This window comes from Osmerus eperlanus, chromosome 12 (genome assembly GCF_963692335.1).
Source record: "Osmerus eperlanus chromosome 12, fOsmEpe2.1, whole genome shotgun sequence".
Lineage (NCBI taxonomy): Eukaryota > Metazoa > Chordata > Actinopteri > Osmeriformes > Osmeridae > Osmerus > Osmerus eperlanus.
Window position 1 is genome coordinate 18,091,067 of NC_085029.1, and position 25,968 is coordinate 18,117,034.

At 47.9% G+C, this 25,968-nt stretch overlaps 3 protein-coding genes across 4 annotated transcripts in view; 2 read left to right on the forward strand and 1 right to left on the reverse strand.

The window, feature by feature from the left end:
* ablim1b (actin binding LIM protein 1b) overlaps positions 1-4,745 on the reverse strand; it is a 34,711-nt gene extending 29,966 nt beyond the window's left edge. Inside the window, exon 1 of the mRNA XM_062475423.1 lies at positions 4,346-4,745. Within this exon, the coding sequence (XP_062331407.1) occupies positions 4,346-4,655 (310 nt within the window). The 5' untranslated portion in view covers positions 4,656-4,745. The remainder of the gene's footprint in view (positions 1-4,345) is intronic.
* Positions 4,746-21,545: 16,800 nt separating this feature from the next.
* Positions 21,546-23,389, forward strand: LOC134031343 (uncharacterized). Its single transcript, XM_062474934.1, has 2 exons — positions 21,546-21,595; positions 22,511-23,389. The coding sequence occupies exon 2, from the start codon at positions 22,520-22,522 to the stop codon at positions 23,225-23,227; it is 708 nt and encodes a 235-aa protein (XP_062330918.1). The 5' UTR covers positions 21,546-21,595; positions 22,511-22,519; the 3' UTR covers positions 23,228-23,389.
* Positions 23,390-24,090: 701 nt separating this feature from the next.
* On the forward strand, positions 24,091-25,952 carry LOC134031398 (uncharacterized). 2 transcript variants are annotated; one of them, XM_062475018.1, is made up of 2 exons: positions 24,091-24,162; positions 25,074-25,952. In XM_062475018.1, the coding sequence occupies exon 2, from the start codon at positions 25,083-25,085 to the stop codon at positions 25,788-25,790; it is 708 nt and encodes a 235-aa protein (XP_062331002.1). In that variant the 5' UTR covers positions 24,091-24,162; positions 25,074-25,082; the 3' UTR covers positions 25,791-25,952. The 2 variants fall into 2 exon arrangements, with proteins under 2 accessions (XP_062331002.1, XP_062331001.1); XM_062475017.1 differs by lacking the exon at positions 24,091-24,162 and adding an exon at positions 24,238-24,394.
* Positions 25,953-25,968: the final 16 nt, after the last annotated feature.

The window sequence follows — 25,968 nt, forward strand, 5'->3', positions numbered from 1 at the left end:
GACTATCTGCTCTCAAAGCACCTCCCCCTAGCACTTCCCCTAGCACCTCCTCCCAGCACCTCCCCCCAGCACCTCCCCCTAGCACTTCCCCCTAGCACCTCCCCCTAGCACCTCCTCCCAGCACCTCCCCCTAGCACCTCCTCCCAGCACCTCCCCCTAGCACCTCCTCCCAGCACCTCCCCCTAGCACTTCCCCCTAGCACCTCCCCCTAGCACCTCCTCCCAGCACCTCCCCCTAGCACCTCCTCCCAGCACCTCCCCCTAGCACTTCCCCCTAGCACCTCCCCCCAGCACCTCCCCCTAGCACCTCCTCCCAGCACTTCCCCCTAGCACCTCCCCCTAGCACCTCCTCCTAGCACTTCCCCCTAGCACCTCCCCCTAGCACCTCCTCCCAGCACCTCCCCCTAGCACCTCCTCCAAGCACCTCCCCCTAGCACCTCCTCCTAGCACCTCCTCCTAGCACCTCCCCCTAGCACCTCCTCCCAGCACCTCCCCCTAGCACCTCCTCCCAGCACCTCCCCCTAGCACCTCCCCCTAGCACCTCCTCCCAGCACCTCCCCCTAGCACCTCCTCCCAGCACCTCCCCCTAGCACCTCCTCCCAGCACCTCCCCCTAGCACCTCCTCCCAGCACCTCCCCCTAGCACCTCCTCCCAGCACCTCCCCCTAGCACCTCCTCCCAGCACCTCCCCCTAGCACCTCCTCCAGCACCCCCCCCTAGCACCTCCTCCCAGCACCTCCCCCTAGCACCTCCTCCAGCACCCCCCCTAGCACCTCCTCCCAGCACTCCCCCTAGCACCTCCTCCTAGCACATCCCCCTAGCACCTCCTCCTAGCACATCCCCCTAGCACCTCCTCCCAGCACCTCCCCCTAGCACCTCCTCCCAGCACCTCCCCCTAGCACCTCCTCCCAGCACCTCCCCCTAGCACCTCCTCCCAGCATCTCCCCCTAGCACCTCCTCCCAGCACCTCCTCCAAGCACCTCCCCCTAGCACCTCCTCCTAGCACCTCCCCCTAGCACCTCCTCCCAGCACCTCCCCCTAGCACCTCCTCCCAGCACCTCCCCCTAGCACCTCCTCCCAGCACCTCCTCCCAACACTTCCTCCCAGCACCTCCTCCCAGCACCTCCTCCCAGACTTCATACAGCTGCAGTCATCAGTCTGGGAGCTTCCCCCCTCCCTCTCCTCCCCCAGCAGAGCAGGAACACAGCACACTCACCACCTCACATCAATGATTCAAGCTGCTTCTCAATTCTTAATAGTCTTACACAATATTTCTACTGGAGATAGTAGCGCTTCTACACAACACAGAAGGGAGGGTTTAATATATAGTGGGACAGGCTTTTCAAGACTGGCTCTAGTCTGTAGACTGTAGTCTGTAGACTGTAGTCTGTAGTTTCCAGGTTGTACACACACACACACTCATACACCAGGAATGACAGCCGTCTGCATCATCACACTCAAGACTGTGTGTGTGTGTTTGTGCCTTCACAACAAACACTGACACAAAGGGAAGCTAGGTCCTTAGAGTCTGATACACCTCAGGAAATAGTTAGAAGTTAGAATAGAAAGTTATGACTTTGCATTCACGCACACCCACACAACTCAGCATGTTTGTGGCAGTGAAAGCCCATATCCTCTGAGTCCTCTGGCCTGAAAATACACCAAATCTCACCACAGAACACACACAAACTGTCCTACCAACACACACACACTATCCTACCAACACACACTCCTACGTACACACATCCACTCATTCTGTTTCCACACACACACACACACACACACACACACACACACACACACACACACACACACACACACACACAGAAAGCTACCAATAACACTGCCAGCTCAGTCCTTCACCAGAACACAGACTGGTATCAGCAAACCACCAGGGCAACGCGCACACACACCTAGCCGCTATGCCTCTCACAGCCCTCTACCTAAACTCTCTCCCTTTCCCCCTCTCTCAAACAAGCACACACACGCGTGCTGTAGCATAGCTAACCTCCCCAGCCCAGCAAATCTCTACCTTTCTCTTTCACCATGACCATCAGCTCCTGTGTGGGGCCGCTCTCACTGCAGTGGGCTGATGAGGAGAGCCCACACAATCGTCCTGCTTATTCCAGACAAGGAGGAGTCCAAATGACAGTGAAACAGGGGGTAGGAGAAAGAGATAGCAAGCAAGGGAGAGAATGAAATGGAGGGAGAGAGCGAGGGAGAGAGAGGGGGAGCTGGGGAGTGAGGGAGAGAGGGAGGAGAGGGCGAGCGAGAGAGAGGGGGAGCAGGGGAGTGAGGGAGGGAGAGGGCGAGCGAGAGAGTCTGCTCAGACTAGACTGTGCTGCTTCTCTCTCCCCTTCTCTCAACCCTCCCTCCCTTTGCCCTTGTGTGTGTGTGTGTGTGTGTGTGTGTGTGTGTGTGTGTGTGTGTGGGGACTCTGCTCTCTCCTGCTGAAATAACCAGGTTGCAGCTGCTGCTTGTGACAAATGTTCATTCCAGAGTTCCAGTCCAACCCAGCATCAGGCACATGTTAACATAGGGACCAAACACAGTGTGTGTAGGTAGGCTGGGCAAACTTTTGGAAGATTGTCGGTTGGTCTGAAAGTGGAACAAGACACTCTCTCTCTCTCTCTCTCTCTCTCTCTCTCTCTCTCTATGTGTGTCTCTCTCTCTGTATGTGTGTCTCTCTCTCTGTATGTCTCTCTCTCTCTGTATGTTTGTCTCTCTCTATGTATGTCTCTCTCTCTCTGTATGTGTGTCTCTCTCTATGTATGTCTCTCTCTCTCTGTATGTGTGTCTCTCTCTCTGTATGTCTCTCTCTCTGTATTTATATCCTTATCTGACGTGTGGCTCTGACAAGGCACGTGAGTCTAGGACAGTTTGGGGGTGTTTTGTGTCTCTGTTCAAATGTGACTGTGTGTGTGTGTGTGTGTGAGAGAGAGAGAGAGCAGGTGGTGCTACCACAGGAGAAATCCAAGCCCCTTCCTCAAGACAGGAACGAACACAGCTGAACAGACTAACCCCTCAACACACCCTAGAACAACACATACACACCCCCTCCAGAACAACACACACTCCCCCAGTAAAACAATTACACACACACCAGTTCTCAAGAAACCCAAGAGGGCAAATTCACATCCACAACAAGCCATTACGAAAACGCTAAGCACAGTCAGAGGGAAGGCAGAGCACTGGTACATGTGTCTGCTTCAGATTGTACACAGCGTACGAACAAAGCCAGTTCAGGATGAAAAAAACTAAGAGGATTAAAATAGTTCACATTCTTTCTCTCCTCTGTAACCCCCACAACAACCCCAACTACCAAGTGGGTAACTATCAGCTACCAGACACAGTGTAAAGTAACATCTCAGCTACCAGACACAGTGTAAAGTAACATCTCAGCTACCAGACACAGTGTAAAGTAACATCTCAGCTACCAGACACAGTGTAAAGTAACATCTCAGCTACCAGACACAGTGTAAAGTAACATCTCAGCTACCAGACACAGTGTAAATTAACATCTCAGCTACCAGACACAGTGTAAAGTAACATCTCAGCTACCAGACACAGTGTAAAGTAACATCTCAGCTACCAGACAGTGTAAAGTAAAATCTCAGCTACCAGACACAGTGTAAAGTAACATCTCAGCTACCAGACAGTGTAAAGTAACATCTCAGTTACCAGACACAGTGTAAAGTAACATCTCAGCTACCAGAAACAGTGTAAAGTAAAATCTCAGATACCAGACACAGTGTAAAGTAACATCTCAGCTACCAGGCACAGTGTAAAGTAACATCTCAGCTACCAGACACAGTGTAAAGTAACATCTCAGCTACAAGGCACAGTGCAACAATAATAATATCTCAACTAGCGTGCAACAGAAACACTGGGGGGTAGGGCCGAGGTATCGGCCAGCCACACTGCTTCCGTCTGGCACAGTAACAGAGATTGTTCGGCAAACAGCATCGAATTTTGCAACCCGGAAGCGTAAAGTTCATATGAGTTAACTGCTCAAAAACTGTGACATTGAGAGAGCAGCAGTGATTCCGAGAAGATGCTAGACAGCAGTTTGCAGTTTCATACAGCTCAGACCAGCAGCTCTGCCTGGCTGGGTTTCTTACTGACCACAGAGACGCACACCAACATCTCCTCTCACCTCCTCTCATCTCTCCCCACCCTGCCAGGTCTACCAGCCATCCCCTCCTCTCATCTCTCCCCACCCTGCCAGGTCTACCAGCCATCCCCTCCTCTCATCTCTCCCCACCCTGCCAGGTCTACCAGCCATCCCCTCCTCTCATCTCTCCCCACCCTGCCAGGTCTACCAGCCATCGCCTCTCCTCCTCTTACCCGGCGGTGAATCGACAGGCACGCCAATCATCTTCTCACACAGGATGTAGTCGTTGGGGTTGAGGAATGGCAGCTGCTCCATCATAGACTGCTTGGGGATGAGATACAGAACCTCGGCCACCTGGCCGTCCTCGATGATGGACATGCGGCGAACTGAGTTCTTCCTCTTGACCCGGTCCAGAACCACCATGTCGTCTCCGTGGCTGGAGCCACACATGCGGCCCAGGCTAGGGAGGGTGGGCATGTTCAGACCGCTCAGACTCTCTGCCCAACAACCCGGGTTACACACCGACTCCAAGTGTGACACCATGCAGAAGAATGTGTCAGGAGAACCGGAGAACGGCAAGGCAGGTCTAGTAGAACATCGTAGAAGAACAAGAAGGCAGGTCTAGTAGAACATGGGAGGAGGAGGGCAGTGCAGCAGTGGTGTCTGTCAGACAGGAAATCCTCCTTGCGTGGACAGCAGGTATTATCTCTGCAGGACTTAGCCTGACTGGAGGGAGGTGGTGTGTGTTGTCCACCAGGCAGCCCAGGTCTAACTCTTACCTCTTTCTGCTAAGGAGATTAGGACGGGTGTATTTTTAGTGTTTATCTTCAGCCAAGGTAAAACAAGAGAGGGGTGGAGCAGAAAGAGTCACGACTTCTGCTAGCTCTCTATCTGTCTACCTGCCCCCCCCCCGCCCCCCCAACCAGGACCAGCGACCCCAAGATAATCCCTGGAGATTGGGTAAACTCTTTAAAAAGATTATCAACTTTGTTGTTGTATTCTATAATCTTTGTGAATTACAGTTTAAATCAATCGCTTCATGGTTTAGCTACCTGTATAACGGTCTGTACAGTTGTCTGTCTGTACAACTGTGTGTTTCATGGGGAAGCAGTTCAATTTGCAAAGGGGGACAGGATGGTAATCAGGAACTAGTTGATTGTATAAGAAGGTTGGACCACTTAGGGCTCAGCTTGAAACAATATCACACACAACACACACATCCCCCCCACCACACACACACACACACATCCCCCCCCCCACCACACACACACACATCCCCCCCCACCACACACACACACATCCCCCCCACCACACACACACACACACATCCCCCCTACCACACACACACACACACACATCCCCCCTACCACACACACACAACACACACATCCCCCCCACCACACACACACATCCTCCCCCACCACACACACACACAACACACACATCCCCCCCACCACACACACACATCCTCCCCCACCACACACACACACAACACACACATCCCCCCCACCACACACACACACACATCCCCCCCACCTCACACACACACATCCCCCCACCACACACACACACACACACACACACACCCCACCACACACACACACACACATCCCCCCACCACACACACACACACACACCCCCACCACACACACACACACACACACACACATCCCCCCCACCACACACACACACATCCCCCCACCACACACACACACATCCCCCACCACACACACACACACACACACACACCCCACCACACACACACACACACACATCCCCCCCACCACACACACACACACATCCCCCCACCACACACACACACACAACACACACATCCCCCCCCCCCACCACACACACACACACAGCTACCTCAGCAGACTGTAGAAGGGTAAGCACAGCAGCTGATGTTGTGAAGATGGCAGCATTACACTAACAGATCAGGTCCCAGGGGCCTGAATCAGCCGTCATCACCCTGCTCCTCTTAGTCTCACCCTGCTCCTGGGCTGCACATCCTGGGCTGCACAGCATGGAGGATCGCCCCCTGTTGTTGAGGAGTGGAATAACAGACTTATGAGTCTGTGATACTACAGTGATTTACCAGAGTCTTTCAAATACTGGTATTAGAGGGGAGGGGACTGGGAGAGGGGCTTGACTGAGTCATCCTGGAGCTCAGATCCTGGTTCACACCACCATGCCCACAATGCTCCACGTGCTGAGGCCTCACGCACCCTGCCCTCACGCACCCTGCCCTCACGCACCCTGCCCTCACGCACCCTGCCCTCACGCACCCTGCCCTCACGCACCCTGCCCTCCACGCACCCTGCCCTCACGCACCCTGCCCTCCACGCACCCTGCCCTCACGCACCCTGCCCTCACGCACCCTGCCCTCACGCACCCTGCCCTCACGCACCCTGCCCTCACGCACCCTGCCCTCACGCACCTTGCCCAGAGAGGGGCCGCACAGCCTGAGCATCTGGGGAAGGAGGAGAGGGAAGGAGAGGAGAGGGAGGAGAGAGGGGCAGTGTGGGTCTCCACCTAGAGGCGTCCTCGTCGCCTGGCTGCCTTCATGTGGAGCATTGAGAAGCGCTGGTGTGGTCTACGTTACACAACCATGTTCCACATTCAGCCTAATAGCTCATGTTGTCTCCCTGCGGCATCACCTCCCTCCACCCAGCTCCAGTAACCAGGCCTGCAGCCCTCTTTAGCCCACGCCTCACCCCCCACTCCTCACTCCCCCACTCCTCACCCCCCACTCCTCACTTCCCTCACCCCCCATCCTCACTCCCTCACCCCCCACTCCTCACTCCCTCACCCCCCACTCCTCACTCCCTCACCCCCCACTCCTCACTCCCTCACCCCCCCACTCCTCACCCCCCACTCCTCACCCCCCCGCCCCACTCCTCACCCCCCACTCCTCACCCCCCGCCCCACTCCTCACCCCCCGCCCCACTCCTCACCCCCCACTCCCGGCCGTGTTCATCCCAGATGGTCTGTCTGTAGGATGTGTAGGAAGGAACTGTTCTGAGGAAGGCTGCGTTCCTGGGGCCCAAACATCTTAGTGCACGCGCTGACCCACTTCATCTCTATGCTTTCACCTGCCTCAGCCTGTGTTGTGATGAGCTGTGATGACCTGTGCTGTGCTGTGCTGTGTAATAAGTTTCTTTGGTGAGGAGAAAATGAAGTTTAAAGTAACAAATTATATTGCACATTTTAAGATGAAATCACATAAAACAAACATGTGTCCCACTTTCATCTGTCTCCATGGCCCGGCATCCCAGCCCAGCTTCCACCTGAGCCAGCGAGACAGAATGAAAGAAAACAGAGAGATGTTTAATGTTCAAACAAGCCTGACCCCTGCCTGACCCCTGCTTCCTGGCCAGGAGTTGGGGAACACCAGAGGACATTCCTGTGTGGAAGTGGTGAAAGACCTGCGCTAACCAGATGGAACCAGAACCAGTTGGAACCAGAACCAGATGGAACCAGAAGCAGATGGAACCAGAAGCAGATAGGACCAGACCCGGAACTGGCTAGTGTTATCTCCCAGAGACCCCCAGGTCAGATGGCGTCAGGTGGTATCTGAAAATTACCCAGACTCCTTACCGGGGAGAGTACCCTGAGAGAAAGGCTGAGCACACCCGGCATAGACCATGAACACACACACACACAGCATGGACCATGAACACACACACAGCATAGACCTGGAACACACACACATACAGCATGGACCATGAACACACACACACAGCATAGACCATGAACACACACACATACAGCATGGACCATGAACACACACACACACAGCATGGACCATGAACACTAATGGAGCATGACAATACAGGCCCTCAGGCTCATGACACATTCTATGTAAGCCACTTTCCTGTAGGTCTGAATCCTATCTGAGCAAGCTGCTGTCTGTGGATGGGCTGTATGGCCGCACTGAGCGTACATATTGTGAGAAACAGACAGAAATAGACTTTAATATCTTATTACCGTCTCAAAGTAATTAATGTGAGCAAGTAGGAGCGTATGAATGTGTTAGCAATTTTGTGTGGCATTAGGCTAGTATGTGCATGCGAGAGACTGTGGTTGTGCGTGTGTGAGACACACACACACACAGAGAGAGAGAGAGAGAGAGAGGAGAGAGAGAGAGAGAGAGAGAGAGAGAGAGAGAGAGAGGAGAGAGAGAGAGAGAGAGAGAGAGAGAGAGAGAGAGAGAGAGAGAGAGAGAGAGAGAGAGAGAGAGAGAGAGAGAGAGAGAGAGAGAGAGAGAGAGAGAGAGAGAGAGAGAGAGAGAGAGAGAGAGAGAGAGAGAGAGAGAGAGAGAGAGAGATGAGAGAGAGAGAGAGAGAGAGAGAGAGAGAGAGAGAGAGAGAGAGAGAGAGAGAGAGAGAGAGAGAGAGAGAGAGAGAGAGAGAGAGAGAGAGAGAGAGAGAGAGAGAGAGAGAGAGAGAGAGAGAGAGAGAGAGAGAGAGAGAGAGAGAGAGAGAGAGAGAGAGAGAGAGAGAGAGAGAGAGAGGATAGAGTGGTTGTCAGCAGGAATATCTTTAGCAGCACAAGCACTGATGATGTCATCCACCCAGCATCAGCAGCCCTGTCCTGGCACACTACCGTCCAACCAGAACCAGACCCACATACTACCAGACCCACATACTACCAGACCCACATACTACCAGACCCACATACTACCAGACCCACATACTACCAGACCCAGGACCTGGGCTAGGCAGACCGGGTGTGTGGATGTGCCTGCCTGTCAGCCTCGACCCTGTTTACCACATGAAGGCTGTTTCTGTCCTGAACATAACACATCTGACTTGATAACTGTAATCTTCTCAGGACTAGCCATAATTAGCTGAATGGGTTTGTGCTATTGTTGGTTTAAAATTCCTGTTCTGCTTAACGAGAAACCAAGTGGAGAAGCTCATTCTTGAACTGGATTACTGGAGCGGAATGTTAGCGGAGCTGACACAGGAAGCACATCAGGAGACCACCTTATCTCTGTGCAGGTTAGGACACAGTCTCCAGCCCCCTCTGTGCAGGTAAATACAGCAAGTTCAGTAATGTGAGGGTCATTCCTGCAAGCATAGCTGGACCAGCAAGTCATTCCAGACATTACTAAGGTGGGACGAGACGTCCATAGACAGAGATCAAGCAGCTGTGATTACGTCCGGGATGGTTAGACTCTGTGAAGGTCAGTAGTCCAGGGATGGTTAGACTCTGTGAAGCTGAGTAGTCCAGGGATGGTTGGACTCTGTGAAGCTGAGTAGTCCGTCAGTGTGTTGTCCGTCTGCCAGAAAGTCTGCGTGTTGTTGACAGGACATACGAAGGATTCAAGTTCAGCCCTTCAGTCCTTCAGCCCTGCGTTTGCTCTCTGATGAAGAGCAGCAGGATGAAACAGGAAACACTTCCTCTCTCCCTCTAGTCATGTGACTTCCAGAAACAGTTCCTCTCTCCCTCTAGTCATGTGACCTCCAACTCATGCTTATACATGCTGGCTGAAGCCCTGGTGTCTGCCAGGCTCTGGACAGAAGCGTGGTTTTTAGGGCGGAGCCTCCAGGTGCTGACTGCTGGCCCAGACTGACAGGCCTCGATGCAGGACACTGCTGATGCTCTGCACGCTGAACTCTGAATGTGTAGGTGTTCGCTGAGAAAATCATTTGATCCTCTGGACCCAGCAGAACCAGTCAGGGAGCCAGTGTTGCCGGCTGATCCTCTGGTCCCAGCAGGGAACCCTCCCTCCCACTCTCCCTCCAAGCCCAGCTGTTCCTGCTTACAGGTTTACTGCTACTGAACCATGGAGCCACATCTCCACTTTAATACTCTATCCATCTAAACTCAAAACAAACATTGGAAAGGGTTAGCATTGGGGTAGCCAGGGGAAAGCTGGAGGTTATGGTTCTGGCTCCTCCTGGAAAGGAAGTAGAAGTGAGGTGAGGAGATGTTAAGGCCGATTTATACTTCTCCGTTTTTACGGAGACGGACACAGGGAACGCCCTCTCCGTGCCCTCTCCGAGCCCCTCGGAGAGCTCTACGTGCACCTCCTGATTTTCCTGACTGTCCATCTGTCCGTCCGTCATTTACGGATACCCCTTACCCCTTGCTCCGACTTCTCGATAACCTAGGTAAATAAACACTCGACGACGACTTACAAAAAACGGTTGCGCCACTACTCTTCTGGCGGTGAATTGTTTTCAGCACCCACAGCCTTCGGAGTACTATAATTTCAACCAATCCGTCCGACTCCGTCCGTCCGTAACGGAGTCGGAGAAGTATAATTCGACCTTTAGTCAGAAGGAGGCGGTTACTGTGGATGGGTAAATAACCAATCAGCAGGCTGGGCAGAGAGGGAGAGGATGGGAAGAAGAGTAGAGAGAGAGGAGGAGAGAAGAGAAGAGGGAGCGAGAGAAGAGGGAGCGAGAGAGGTGGAGAGAGAGAAGAGGAGAGAGAGAGAGAAGAGGAGGATAGGAGGGGGGAGGAAGATGTAAAGTCAGCAGGAATTAAAGTGATGGCCTCTGCTAGTCTAGCACCTGCAAGGGACACACAGAGAGGGGTAGGGGGGTGTACAACGGTGTCAAAATAATGTGTACAACTATGCTGAAAGGGAATTTTGTTTTACATACACACACACAAACACACCAGACTAGAGACAAAGAGAGAGAGAGAGAAGAGGAGGTGATGTAGCCTCCTGTCTGTGTGATGGATAGACAGAGGAAGATGCCATAGCAGAGTTGTACATGGTGTCAGAGGAACCAGGGAGAGTTCTGAATCAGACCTCTGCTGAATGGTTTCTCATCTCCTATTTGTGCTACTGCCAGTAATCACTGTGACAGCTATTAGCCAACTACTATTGGACACACCACACACACACACACACACACACACACACACACACACACACACACACACACACACACACACACACACACACACACACACACACACACACACACACACACACACACACACACACACACACCACACACACACTCAGCCCCTCTCTGGGTACAGAGGGCTTCCTGCTGGGATCAGGCCCAATTAAGCCCTGAAACAACAGCTTACACACTCTACTTTCACCAGCCACCAGCCCCCTCGCCCCTCTAGCCCCCTCTCCCCTCCAGCCCCCTCGCCCCTCCAGGCCCCTCCAGGCCCCTCCAGCCCCCTCGCCCCTCCAGCCCCCTCGCCCCTCCAGCCCCCTCGCCCCTCCAGCCCCCTCGCCCCTCCAGCCCCCTCGCCCCTCCAGTCCCCTCGCCCCTCCAGCCCCCTCTCCCCTCCAGCCCCCTCGCCCCTCCAGGCCCCTCCAGCCCCCTCGCCCCTCCAGCCCCCTCGCCCCTCCAGTCCCCTCGCCCCTCCAGCCCCCTCTCCCCTCCAGCCCCCTCGCCCCTCCAGGCCCCTCCAGCCCCCTCGCCCCTCCAGCCCCCTCGCCCCTCCAGCCCCCTCGCCCCTCCAGCCCCCTCGCCCCTCCAGTCCCCTCGCCCCTCCAGCCCCCTCGCCCCTCCAGCCCCCTCGCCCCTCCAGTCCCCTCGCCCCTCCAGCCCCCTCGCCCCTCCAGGCCCCTCGCCCCTCCAGCCCCCTCGCCCCTCCAGTCCCCTCGCCCCTCCAGCCCCCTCGCCCCTCCAGCCCCCTCGCCCCTCCAGCCCCCTCGCCCCTCCAGCCCCCTCGCCCCTCCAGTCCCCTCGCCCCTCCAGCCCCCTCGCCCCTCCAGCCCCCTCGCCGTTCCGAGGCCACCAGAGTATCTGCAGTCAGTTTGTTGTCTATAGGTGATGTAGGCCAGATAAACAGAATAGGCTGCTAATCTTGCCACCCACTGTCATGCACCTAGCTCAGGTCTGAAAGGTCTGGGTGACATGATGTGGTCTGGGTGACCTGGTGTGGTGTGGGTGGTCAAGTTGAGGTCTGGATCAGAATCAGAAGTCAGGTCTAGGTGGTCCTGAGTTTTAATACGATCTGAGGAACTCATGAAAGCCCATCCAAGGCCGTTGTTAAATGAGGTCTATTCCTGGCCTCCTCTGACATGAACCCATCTGACAGCCTTAACTAGGCTTCCCTGTAGGGGCACAGTGATACAGGGTGAAAGAGGAGAGGGAGGGAAGGAGAGATGGAGAAGAGGGAAAATCAGGAGTGCAGGAACATACTAAGTGAATGAGAGATGGGCTTTGAGAAGGAGAGAGGGGGATTAGATAACAAGAGAGAAAAGACAAGAGAGAGAGAGAGAGAGAGAGAGAGAGAGAGAGACACGGAGACGGAGACGGAGAGAGAGAGAGAGAGAGAGAGAGAGAGAGAGAGAGAGAGAGAGAGAGAGAGAGAGAGAGAGAGAGAGAGAGAGAGAGAGAGAGAGAGACAGAAAGAGATGCAGAGAGAGAGACCAAGGACTGAGAGCAAGGGCAGGGCGGGGCATAACCCAGAGCGATCCAAGAGAGAGGCCAACCCAATGTGTCAGTTTGAATTTCAACTTGGAGTCTGGCTTCACTGTTTGAACCCTGAGAGTTTGGTACAACCGCTCTCTCCAAATGACCCATAGCAACAGGCTCTATTGCGAGAAGTCTCGAGGCTTCGGGCCCTGAGCTTACAACCTAACAACAGTACGGGGGTCAGGAGGAGGGGGAGGTGGGGGGGCAGGAGAGGGGAGATGAAGTTTGCTCCTGGAACCACTGTGACTTGGACAGTGAGTTGGCCCATGATGTATGCCAACATGACACAAAGCATTAAAGCACAGAAGCTTTCAGAACTCTTTATCACATTACTGCCGGTCGAACGTAAACACTCTGGAAGCAGGACACTCCGCAGCCAGATCTGCTTCCTCCAGAGCAGCAGGACATGGAAACACAGCAGCCTGCTAGAGACTGGCCAGACCAGGGCTGAATCTCTCCTGTAGATAAGGAGCTGTAACGCTCTCTAAACATGAAGCAAGTCCACAGAGTCCATCAGAGGGCCTGCTTGTATTATCCAGCACTCTCCCAGCACTACTCATTCCCCAGTAGGTAAATTAGCTTGTTACCTAAAGTGTGGCTGAACTATGTTGAAGACTCTGGTTCTGGTGAGGCCTGTGGCCTGTTTGTCCTCTGACCCTAGCTGCCCTAACATCCACTGCAGATGAATGCTCTCCACACTTTTTCCTCGCCTCCTGATTTATTTCAACATCTCCTCAACAGAACGAGATATCAACGTGCCAGTTCAAACAATCTTCTGAACTGATACAGAGAATCAGAACTGGTGAGTCGTGAGCTAGCTTCACAACTCAACCTGCCAAGATAATCTGTCCTGTTGTTCCAGAACAAGTTCACTTGAACAGTGCAACGTGAACAATGTACACAGTTATTCAGATTAGATTAGAAATATTATTATCGCTTCCATAACATTTAGATAGCATGTCACAGCAACAAAAACTTACCACTGAATGCAAAGAAATAGGAAGAAGTCAACCACACATTAATAATAAAACACAATCTCTCTTAATGGATAACTTCCAACAATAATGTTAAATAGGAAAAGTTTTTAATTAAAATACAAATAAGAAACCATCATTAGAGCGGTTCATTCGAAAAACAAGCGGTGACGTCAAACACATTCTGAAGCAGCCAGGAAAAAACACCGAACTGGGAAAACCTCCGCTTGAGCTGTTTGGTCACTTTATTTTTAGCCTTTTATTCCATGACTTTTCTTCATGGTATTCACCGCTCTCCCTTTACTCCTTAAATTCACCAGCTGCTCAATGAATAAGAGTTGCAATCTGCCGTAGGATATTATTGCCAACGATTGACCCTTGTCCTTCATTAGGACCTAGTCTCCAAAATGACGGTCAGATTTTTACCATACCAACTTTCTAAGCCCAATCATACATAATGAAATAAAAGCAACAAAAACGTTTACTATTAAAACAATGTGGTTGATGAGTAAACGGATTTTCAGTGGGCTCAAAGGACTGGCAGTAACCCAATTTTTACTAGGCTACACGATAGCCTACATCATTTACCTTTTTAAGTGGGGGTAGAGCACACTAACCTGCCTGCTCGTACCTGTGATTCTACAGAACAGGTGCGCGAGGACGACGGTCAGTTCTTACCTCGCGCAGACATGACGTGGTCACAGATGAAAAAGTCCTCAGGGTGCAAAAAAACGCTCGAACTCGAACTGAACGCGGCTGCGACGGCCGATATCCAGAAACAAAGTCTCACTTTTGATATCTGAAGAGAAAAACGAGTCCTTCCTGGTCCGCGAGAGCAGTCTGTTAATGTAGAGCCTGCTTAGACAGCTGTGCAAAGTATCAACGCATCCAGCCACTCACAACGGGGCGTGTCCTAAATGCAAACGCGTGTTATAATAATAGGCTAGTTATGATATGATGACTCTACATTATTATTCAGTCGGTGGATAGCCTATACCTGCTGTTGTTTTTCGCAATTCATGTCGACACTTAAAACCAAAGCCATTGGAGCATGAATTAAATGCGGTGCCAGTTAGACTCGCGTGAGGGTTGTGCTCGCTGTGTTGTGGAGCGTGCAGTAAACAGCGGTGAAAACTAAACCAAGAACTCCTCCTCAAGTCCTCCAGTTGCATCTCTACACGTCTACTTGTCACGCTTAATTTGTCACGAACTGATAATTAATCTGACATGCAAGTTTTAGGCCGATATTTAAACAATTTTACAGTTTTGCGACCATCAACTCGAATGTTTTGTTCTTACTGAAGTAATACTCACCTAGCTAACATTTAACCAGCAGATGGCGGTCCGAAGCTAAAGTAGGAGCTGGGTTGAAGTTTTCTGCGCTTTTGAAAGAGTCTGGAAGTCTGTAAACAATGCTTTCTAATCAACCAGCAGAGCTGCTGGACGGCTCCAGATACGCCATCACACCTGTCAGCAGTTCTCGCAGCATCCCGCTTCTGCGCTTTGGAATGACGGCTAAGGACGCGACCCCTGGAGCCACAAGCCGCAAGACTTTCGAGGAGATGTCACTTTAAGCGGATGGACCATCAGAGATGACCAGAGCGGGAAATGACGGGGACAAGATGGGTTCACACGATGCCCAACGCTACCCTTAATGCCCAACACCACCTTTAATGCCTCAACACTACCCTTAATGCCCAACACCACCTTTAATGCCTCAACACCACCCTTAATGCCCAACACCACCCTCAATTCCCAACAGCACCCTTAATGCCCAACAGCACCCTTAATGCCCAACACAAACCTTAATGCCCAACACCACCATTAATGTGAGAGAACGTGATCCCTGACAGACGGGTTTGGAGCAGTAATCCTGCCTCCAGGATTGTTTGAATGAAATAATATTTAGTTTAACCAAACCTGTTTGATATAAAATATCCTTTCCTTGTCAGCAAAGGGGGCGGGGTCGTAACCCTGTTCAGCGGAGAAACGGACCAGGAAAAGAAAACGAAACTTACTTGGTGTGTGTGTGCTAGTAGGGGAATGGGTGAGTATCTGAATACAGCATGTTAAAACACATAGGACAGACAAAGCCAGCTGTCTGAGTAACAGAAACCATGAACATACAATTATAGTTGTCAAGGTCTGATTACACACATTTAAGAAAACATTACACATATTGTATTCTTACTGTGATTGTCTCCATCTGAACCTGCCTAAAGAACATCGACTGGATTTATGTTGTTCGTTTTTCCTTTCTACTATAAATTCTGTTTTCTGACCTTTCTGCCTCAGACTTTGGTTGTAACGCAGTGTCTGAACTCATGTTGAGGTTTTTGTTCAACTCTCTCCAACCAGCTGGTTGTCTGATACGTATAAACTCATAAGCTAAACTGATAGTCACACCGTTCTAGTGGAGACGGACAGAACTTTATTCCACAACATTCAACATCACAATGGCATGTAATCAATTACTATAATTATAGGGGTGTAACGATCAGGGGCGTCTTAATAGCACTTGAGGCCCCTGGGTTATGGACTTTTCTTTTCATTTTTTGAGGCCCCCCACACGCTAATCGCACAATCGCACGAGTTGCTTGTATTGTTATTTACATTCCGTTGCACGGTTTAGGCTGAAATTCAGCTTTTGTGGCAAAAAGTGCCTTGTGTCAACGAAGGGAACTCAGTGCTAGCCTACTCACAACGTCAGCACACGTTAGCAACGACGCATGGATACAACGTGCATTGCTGTTGCACAGCAAGTATCGTGCCGTGGTGTACTAGCAGCATTATACATTTAAGCAATTCAAGACTTGCATATACAGTAAGTAATGTCACAATAAATTATGTATTTAAACTCAAGCTTGTGTGGTGCGTCCCTGTATTCAATGCCACAGCCTAAACTTTATGTCAAAAGAAACGTTTTTAATTTCTGGCGCATTCAAACAATCCCCTCAGTGAAGTTTGGCTAGCAACAGCAGCTAGGCTAGCTTGCTCGTAGCATAATTCAGCTTCTCCAAGCAGGGCTCTAGACTGAGACCAAAAAGTCGCGTTTGAGGGCATATTTTCAGTTAGCAGATGGTACCGTTTGAATCGCGATTCCATCTGAAAAATACTGCCGGTGACAACGTTGTTAGAATAGCTTGTCTCAAAGGGGGTTCAGCTTGTTTCATATTAAATTGACCCATCTGCAACCGACGCAAGCAAGCACACCCTACAAATTGTACTGTACCCTCTTTAGTTTTTGTTACATTTTGTTACATTTTGTTTAGATAAGGGGGAGGGGGGGGCTCCCCTGCCTCCACATACACCACCAGATGCCACTGTAGAGCAGAGTAATGACACCGCGAATACGGACGTTTATCATCATTATTATTTTGTATTATTATTAAGAGGCCCCTGATTGGTCGAGGCCCCGGGCTTAAGCCCAGGTAAGCCCGTGCATTAAGGCGCCACTGGTAACGATACACTCAGCTCACGATACAATACGTATCACGATACTGGGTGTACAATACAATACGTATCACAATACTGGGTGTACAATACAATACGTATCACAATATTTTGAACCAAATTTTAAATTAAACTGAAATTCAATTAACAGATTTATTTCCAAAACATTAAACATTTTCAATTATTTTCTTTGTTGTACATAAAATTTAGTTAACTCAGTTCAAGCGATTTCTGTGACTGCAGTGAATGCACATGAAGCAGGTGAGTAGGTCGCGTCAGAGCCATAGAAAAAGAACCCTTTTTCTATGGGTTTACGGGTCTACGGGTTTTTGAAAAAAAGAAAATGAACATTGACGATTGAAAGGGTTGTAGCTGCTATTGCATTTTACTCTTCCGGGCAGAACTAATGTTCTCTGGAATGCTACGGAAGTTGTTGAGGAAAAGTTTATAATCAAATGTGTGTGAATGTTTCTCACGTAGCTCTGCTATATTGCATTTAAAATCATGATGATATTAAACAAATCAAAGGGTTAGATATCTAAAGACTCCCGGGGCTGGCTTGGCTGCATCTTCTGGACTTTAAAAAAAATATATTCATACATCCAACTTCCACAGAAATGCATCCAGATCCAGGTTACTGATGGTCCTCACTAAACCTTTACTGATGCAGAAGGTGTTCTGGCGATCAAACCCGACCTCACCACGATGCTGGGTTACATAGACCTTATCTACTTCCCTGTCTGGGTAAATGCTTATGATGATGCGATCCATGTTGCTGTGGTGATCCTCTTCAGTGAAGTTTGACAACACATCATCAGGCAGGTCACCAGCTCCTGGGGAAGACAGGTTGCCCACCTCATAGTAAGGAATCATTTTATCTGGGAGCAGTTGGTAACCACCTCTGGGTTGGTTAGCAAAGCGATGGAAGCCATAACTTTTTCTTTTGGGGTGTTCTGAGGCCATCAGGTCTCTGTTGTCAAAGGAGACGTAGTCGTTGCAGAACCAGTATAGTAGATGCAGGCCATGTCTGGGCCAAGGCACGCCATAGCCAGACGACTTCAGGTGTTCAATCTCATTCAGGGTTCTGATCTTTGACATTGTTTACCTCTGAAAGGAAGAGAGAAATAAAATATATTTTTGATCTCATTGTTTCCAGATCATCTTTTGTCCCCTACACCATCCCCCGTTCCTCCCAGTTGCCTGGGTTGCCCAGCCTACAATCAGGTTCAATAAACACTATAAAAGTAATTTGTACTTCATAACAGCCATATAACTGACACAGCAGAATTAAACAGGGCTTGTTAGTTATGATTTGAGTTGAGTCATACTGTTTAACATACATTTGGAATCAGAAACTCAATGAACATCACAGTGATGAGAAGAGAGAGATCAAAGTGAATACATGACCTGTGTGTAACTTTATGTCAACAACAGCCTCTGACCTGCTCTATCACAAACACACAACATTTACATTTATGCATTTAGCAGACGCTTTTATCCAAAGCGACTTCCAAGAGAGAGCTTTACAAAAGAGCATAGGTCACTGATCATAACAATGAGATAGCCCCAAACATTGCGAGCAACCAAAACATGAAGCATACATTGTGAAAAACCAAATAAGTGCCAAAGGGAAGAATCATAAGAGCATGCAGTCAAACAAGTTACAATTAACCCTTGTGTTATCTTCGGGTCATTCTGACCCATCAGTCATTGTGACCCACCGTCGTATTGCGACAAATTTACCGCATACAAAGACAAAGTGAAGCATTTTCTTTTAACAGCTAGGCTGTCTCAGACCCCCCACATTGCAAAGGTTAAAAGAAAATTATTTTAATTTGTTTTTGTATTGGGTAAAATTGGGTAAACACAACGATGGTTCGTTATGAACCTTTGGGTCATGTGACCCGAAGGCAGCACGAGGGTTAAACAACATGAAACTCAAAAAGTGCAAGAGTGTACCTGTAGAAAAACAATCAACAGTCAAATATTTCACAGCGAGTACAAGAATTTAAAACCGTTACAACTAACCAACAAGAGCAACAAGTCTCTCAATAAGAGTCATTGTGATCCTGGAGGAAACTAACAACATAATTTTAATCTAATTTTTCAACACAAACACACACAGTCTTACATCTCTTTCTTTACACACCTAACACCCTATGTCTCAGTTTGTAATCATGATCCCCATATGGAATATCATATCATAATGCTTTGGAAGTTAAGATAATATTTAACATTATTCTTATGGACATATTTGATGTGAATAGTGTCTTCCGTGTATGATCTCCACATCTTCTCCTGTCTTCCTCATACCCAGTGTCTCCTAGAATTACAGGTTTTCTGTACTCGGTACTAATGGCGTCAGGTGGTCAGGTCGGAGTCAGGTGGCTGAGCGGTTAGGGAATCGGGCTAGTAATCAGAAGGTTGCCGGTTCGATTCCCCGCTGGGCCGATGACGTTGACTCCTTGGGCAAGTAAGTAAGAAGTGTAGCTCAAGGTGCTTTACATAAAATCAATAAAAACAATAATACAAGTGATAAACAATTCAAACAAAAATAAAAATCCCAATAAGATCTCTGTTCAAGAGAGAAAACAACTTTAAACATGCATCTTAAAAGTATACATTTGGTTCACCCCTGGTCTGTATATATAAAACCATACACTCTGTTAACCCTTGTGTTATCTTCGGGTCATTCTGACCCATCAGTCATTGTGACCCACCTTCGTATTGCGACAGATTTACCGCATACAAAGACAAAGTGAAGCATTTTCTTTTAACAGCTAGGCTGTCTCAGACCCCCCACATTGCAACGGTTAAAAGAAAATTATTTTAATTTGTTTTTGTATTGGGTAAAATTGGGTAAACACAACGATGGTTCGTTATGAACCTTTGGGTCATGTGACCCGAAGGCAGCACGAGGGTTAACAGATCCTTTCCCCAGGTCAAGAGTATGGGCCGTATTCTCTGTTAACAGATCCTTTGCCTCAGATCAAGAATACAGATTGTTTTACATATTTGTTTTAATACTTCACGCGACCAGAGTTCTTGTACGCTATCAGAGTTCGCCAACTCTGACCTAGACAAAGTAAAAATAGCAAGTCAAATAATGACCCAAATTTACTAAACCAAGATTCTACAATAAAATAACTAATAAAAGTAGGATTACAAGTAACACACATACATTTGGTTCACCCCTGGTCTGTATATATAAAACCATACACTCTGTTAACAGATCCTTTCCCCAGGTCAAGAGTATGGGCCGTATTCTCTGTTAACGGATCCTTTGCCTCAGATCAAGAATACAGATTGTTTTACATATTTGTTTAAATACTTCACGCGACCAGAGTTCTTGTGTGTGTGCCAACTTTGACCTAGACAAAGTAAAAATAGCAAGTCAAGTAATGACCCAAATTTACTAAACCAAGATTCTACAATAATATAACTAATAAAAGTAGGAAAACCCTTTTGAGATAAAATTACTTAAATGCTTCGGTAAAAAGGTAGGTTTTAAGCTGTCTTTTAAAAATGTCTAGAGTGTTTGCTTCCCTAATATTTATGGGTAAGGCACTTCATCCTACTTGCCTCGGGGGGAATGTCCCTGTACTTACTGTAAGTCGCTCTGGATAAGAGCGTCTGCTAAATGACTAAAATGTAAATGTAATGGCAAATATACACTTGAAACTTCAGATCTTTTTGGATGTAAAATGCAATCCACAGTAAATACAAACATTAAGTGAAAATTCTCAACATACCCGTTCAAGAACGTCTTCTGTCTGTTAACCAAACCTGTTTGATATAAAATATCCTTTCCTTGTCAGCAAAGGGGGCGGGGCCGTAACCCTGTTCAGCGTAGAAACGGACCAGGAAAGGAAAACAAAACTTACTTGGTGTGTGTGTGTGCTAGTAGGGGAATGGGTGAGTATCTGAATACAGCCTGTTAAAACACATAGGACAAACAAAGCCAGCTGTCTGAGTTACAGAAACCATGAACATACAATTATAGTTGTCAAATCTGGAAAAATCCATTGATTGCAGACATGTTTTTCTCTCTCATTTATCTTCAGGTCTGATGTTGGTGATGAAATCCATCTCCAGCACTTTGCCTGGTAAATATGAGCTTTAATAGTTTCACACAATAAAACCACCGATAACACCTGTGATAAGTGTCCCACAGAGCATGACCAGTGCTCACTGTTAACACGGCTGTGCTGAGGGCTGCTGTCCAGCCAGTTTAGGAAACCAACACTTGGATGTGGATCACTAAAAAACTTCTGGTAGATTTGCTCCGACACTCAATAAAGACCGTCTTTCCTGAACACAAATCACATCCATTATTTAATTATTGGGAAGTTATCTGAATCTGTTATAATCTTAATCTAAATTATATCATTAGAATGGACATCTATAAAGTGAAATCATTTTTCTGTCATTGATATCACCGAACGGAAAGACCCTCTACCTCTTATCCACAGTTCCTCTCGACCTTGTAAAACACCAGTCCCATAGATACTTTCACACAAAAGACACACTGTATAGAAAAATGTATACCAACTCATATACATACAGGTTATTTTGTTCCAAGAAGCTTCACGTACCTGTTCAAGGGATACTCAAATATTAACAGACAGGAGAAGAAGCTCTTGAACGGGTATGTATGTTGAGAATTTTCACTTAGTGTTTGTATTTACTGTGGATTGCATTTTACATCCAAAACGATCTTAAGTTTCAAGTCTATGTGCCATTAAAACCAAGTACGGGGGTCAGCCGTGAAAAATGATGTGTCTTTGGGCAAGGCACTTCACCCTACTTGCCTCAGGGGAATGTCCCTGTACTTACTGTAAGCTGCTCTGGATAAGAGCGTCTGCTAAATGACTAAATGTAAATGTAAGTACAGAAAACCTGTAATTCTGGGTATGAGGAAGACAGAGAAGACATAAAATATGTCAATAAGAATAATGTTAATTGGGTCATGAAAGAGATGTAAACACAGAAAATATGATCTTACCTTCCAAAGCATTAGATAGGATATTCCATATGGGGATCATGATTTCAAACTGAGACAGTGTTACATTTATCCAAAGCGACTTCTAAGAGAGAGAGAGCTTTATAAAAGTGCATAGGTCAATGATCATAAAAAACGAGATAGGTGCATAAAGAAAGAGATGTAAGACGGTGTGTGTTTGTGTAGAAAAATGAGATTAAAATGATGTTGTGTGTTTGTGATAGAGCAGGTCAGAGGCTGTTGTTGACGTGTAACTTTTTGTACTCATGTATTCACTTTGATCTCGCTTTTCTCAGCACAGTGATGTTAATTGATTTTCTGATTCCAAATGTATACATTATGACTCAACTCAAATCATAACTAACAAGCCCTGCTTAATTCTGCTGTGTCAGTTATATGGCTGTTATGAAGTACAAATGACCTTTATAGTGTGTTTATTGAACCTGATTGTAGGCTGGGCAACCCAGGCAACTGGGAGGAACGGGGGTTGGTGGAAGGGACAAAAGATGATCTGGAAACAATGAGATCAAAAGGGTATTTTATTTATCTCTCTTCTTTCAGAGGTAAACAATGTCAAAGATCAGAACCCTGAATGAGATTGGGCAGCTGGAGTCGTCTGGCTATGGCGTGCCTTGGCCCAGACATGGCCTGCATCTACTATACTGGTTCTGCAACGACTACGTCTCCTTTGACAACAACGGAGACCTAGTGGCCTTAGAACACCCCAAAACTGAACATTTTGGCTTCCACTGGTTTGGTAACCGACTCGAGGATGACGGTTATCAACTGCTCCCAGGCATCGACATTCCTTATTATGAGGTGGGCAACTTGTTTTTCCAAGGGGCTGATGACCTGCCTGATGATGTGTGGTCAAACTTCACTGAAGAGGATCACCACAGCAACATGGATCGCATCATCATAAGCATTTACCCAGACAGGGAAGTACATAAGGTCTATGTAACCCAGCATCATGGTGAGGTCGGGTTTGATCGTCAGAACACCTTCTGCATCAGTAAAGGTTTAGTGAGGATCATCAGGAACCTGGATCTGGAGGATGGCCTGCTGTGGCAGGTGGGCTACCGCTCTAAAACAAAATCATCGCGCAACCTGCAAATGAACCGTCCCTCCTACCTGCTTCCATACACAGAGACGCCCAGAGAGCCTGCTGTTGCTCAGACATGCGTCCCTCAGAGCAGAGGCGGGAGGAGCCCAGGTGGCGGTGAGAGAGAACTGAGAAATGACAGGCCAGAGAGGATCTGCAACTGTGTCATACTGTAGACTGGACCAGAGTACAGCAGCTGGCTGTGGAGACAGTTTCACCTGGAAGATGATGGACTGATATTTACATCCCAGGGTTTTCATTCCAAACACAATTGCTCCTTTGTGTTTAGTGAATTGATTTTGTATCAAATGTAAATGAATAAATGTAAATTAAACATGTAGTACTTTCTCTCCTGTTGTTGCTGTCTCTATCTACATATTTTATTTGTCTTTTAGCTCATTTTTCCTAATTTCCGTCCATGACTTTTGCTCTCCGATGAACCACCAACGAGATCCACACAACAAATCGGGCATGGACTCTTTCATCAGTTGGAGGACTCACAAAGAAGAACACTTTCCTAAATTATGATAGTTGTTGGGCCAGGAAAAGTTAAGTAAACGCATTTTTGGATCTCTGCGAATCTTTCCTTTTTGATAGCACGCCCAACAGCCTCTCAGCGACTTTTAGTTTGTCCCAATGTAGTCGCTACAATGGTGCTGATGAGAACGACTTGGGGAAACCAAAATCATTATTTCATGTGCAAAAACATGTCATGTTCAGGATAGGAGACTGGTCTAAATTATGAGAACTTTTCAGACCCTACCCAGTGAACAGCCTGCACGTTCAGACGGGTAAACAGTTATATTGTTGTCGATGTTCTTAAATGTGTGTAATCAGACCTTCATAAACAGATTTGACAGCTATAATTGTATGTTCATGGTTTCTGTAACTCAGACAGCTGGCTTTGTTTGTCCTATGTGTTTTAACAGGCTGTATTCAGATACTCACCCATTCCCCTACTAGCACACACACACACCAAGTAAGTTTTGTTTTCCTTTCCTGGTCCGTTTCTACGCTGAACAGGGTTACGGCCCCGCCCCCTTTGCTGACAAGGAAAGGATATTTTATATCAAACAGGTTTGGTTAACAGACAGAAGACGTTCTTGAACGGGTATGTTGAGAATTTTCACTTAGTGCTTGTATTTACTGTGGATTGCATCTTACATCCAAAACGATCTTAAGTTTCAAGTCTATGTGCCATTAAAACCAAGTACGGGGGTCAGCCGTGAAAAATAATGTGTCTTTGGGCAAGGCACTTCACCCTACTTGCCTCGGGGGAATGTCCCTGTACTTACTGTAAGCTGCTCTGGATAAGAGCGTCTGCTAAATGACTAAATGTAAATGTAAGTACAGAAAACCTGTAATTCTGGGTATGAGGAAGACAGAGAAGACATAAAATATGTCAATAAGAATAATGTTAATTGGGTCATGAAAGAGATGTAAACACAGAAAATATGATCTTACCTTCCAAAGCATTAGATAGGATATTCCATATGGGGATCATGATTTCAAACTGAGACAGTGTTACATTTATCCAAAGCGACTTCTAAGAGAGAGAGAGCTTTATAAAAGTGCATAGGTCAATGATCATAAAAAACGAGATAGGTGCATAAAGAAAGAGATGTAAGACGGTGTGTGTTTGTGTAGAAAAATGAGATTAAAATGATGTTGTGTGTTTGTGATAGAGCAGGTCAGAGGCTGTTGTTGACGTGTAACTTTTTGTACTCATGTATTCACTTTGATCTCGCTTTTCTCAGCACAGTGATGTTAATTGATTTTCTGATTCCAAATGTATACATTATGACTCAACTCAAATCATAACTAACAAGCCCTGCTTAATTCTGCTGTGTCAGTTATATGGCTGTTATGAAGTACAAATGACCTTTATAGTGTGTTTATTGAACCTGATTGTAGGCTGGGCAACCCAGGCAACTGGGAGGAACGGGGGTTGGTGGAAGGGACAAAAGATGATCTGGAAACAATGAGATCAAAAGGGTATTTTATTTATCTCTCTTCTTTCAGAGGTAAACAATGTCAAAGATCAGAACCCTGAATGAGATTGGGCAGCTGGAGTCGTCTGGCTATGGCGTGCCTTGGCCCAGACATGGCCTGCATCTACTATACTGGTTCTGCAACGACTACGTCTCCTTTGACAACAACGGAGACCTAGTGGCCTTAGAACACCCCAAAACTGAACATTTTGGCTTCCACTGGTTTGGTAACCGACTCGAGGATGACGGTTATCAACTGCTCCCAGGCATCGACATTCCTTATTATGAGGTGGGCAACTTGTTTTTCCAAGGGGCTGATGACCTGCCTGATGATGTGTGGTCAAACTTCACTGAAGAGGATCACCACAGCAACATGGATCGCATCATCATAAGCATTTACCCAGACAGGGAAGTACATAAGGTCTATGTAACCCAGCATCATGGTGAGGTCGGGTTTGATCGTCAGAACACCTTCTGCATCAGTAAAGGTTTAGTGAGGATCATCAGGAACCTGGATCTGGAGGATGGCCTGCTGTGGCAGGTGGGCTACCGCTCTAAAACAAAATCATCGCGCAACCTGCAAATGAACCGTCCCTCCTACCTGCTTCCATACACAGAGACGCCCAGAGAGCCTGCTGTTGCTCAGACATGCGTCCCTCAGAGCAGAGGCGGGAGGAGCCCAGGTGGCGGTGAGAGAGAACTGAGAAATGACAGGCCAGAGAGGATCTGCAACTGTGTCATACTGTAGACTGGACCAGAGTACAGCAGCTGGCTGTGGAGACAGTTTCACCTGGAAGATGATGGACTGATATTTACATCCCAGGGTTTTCATTCCAAACACAATTGCTCCTTTGTGTTTAGTGAATTGATTTTGTATCAAATGTAAATGAATAAATGTAAATTAAACATGTAGTACTTTCTCTCCT

What these genes read in the sequence shown, in the direction of transcription:
- LOC134031343 (XM_062474934.1), top strand. Translation starts at nt 22,520, where the DNA reads ATGTCAAAGATCAGAACCCTGAATGAGATTGGGCAGCTGGAGTCGTCT.
- LOC134031398 (XM_062475018.1), top strand. Translation starts at nt 25,083, where the DNA reads ATGTCAAAGATCAGAACCCTGAATGAGATTGGGCAGCTGGAGTCGTCT.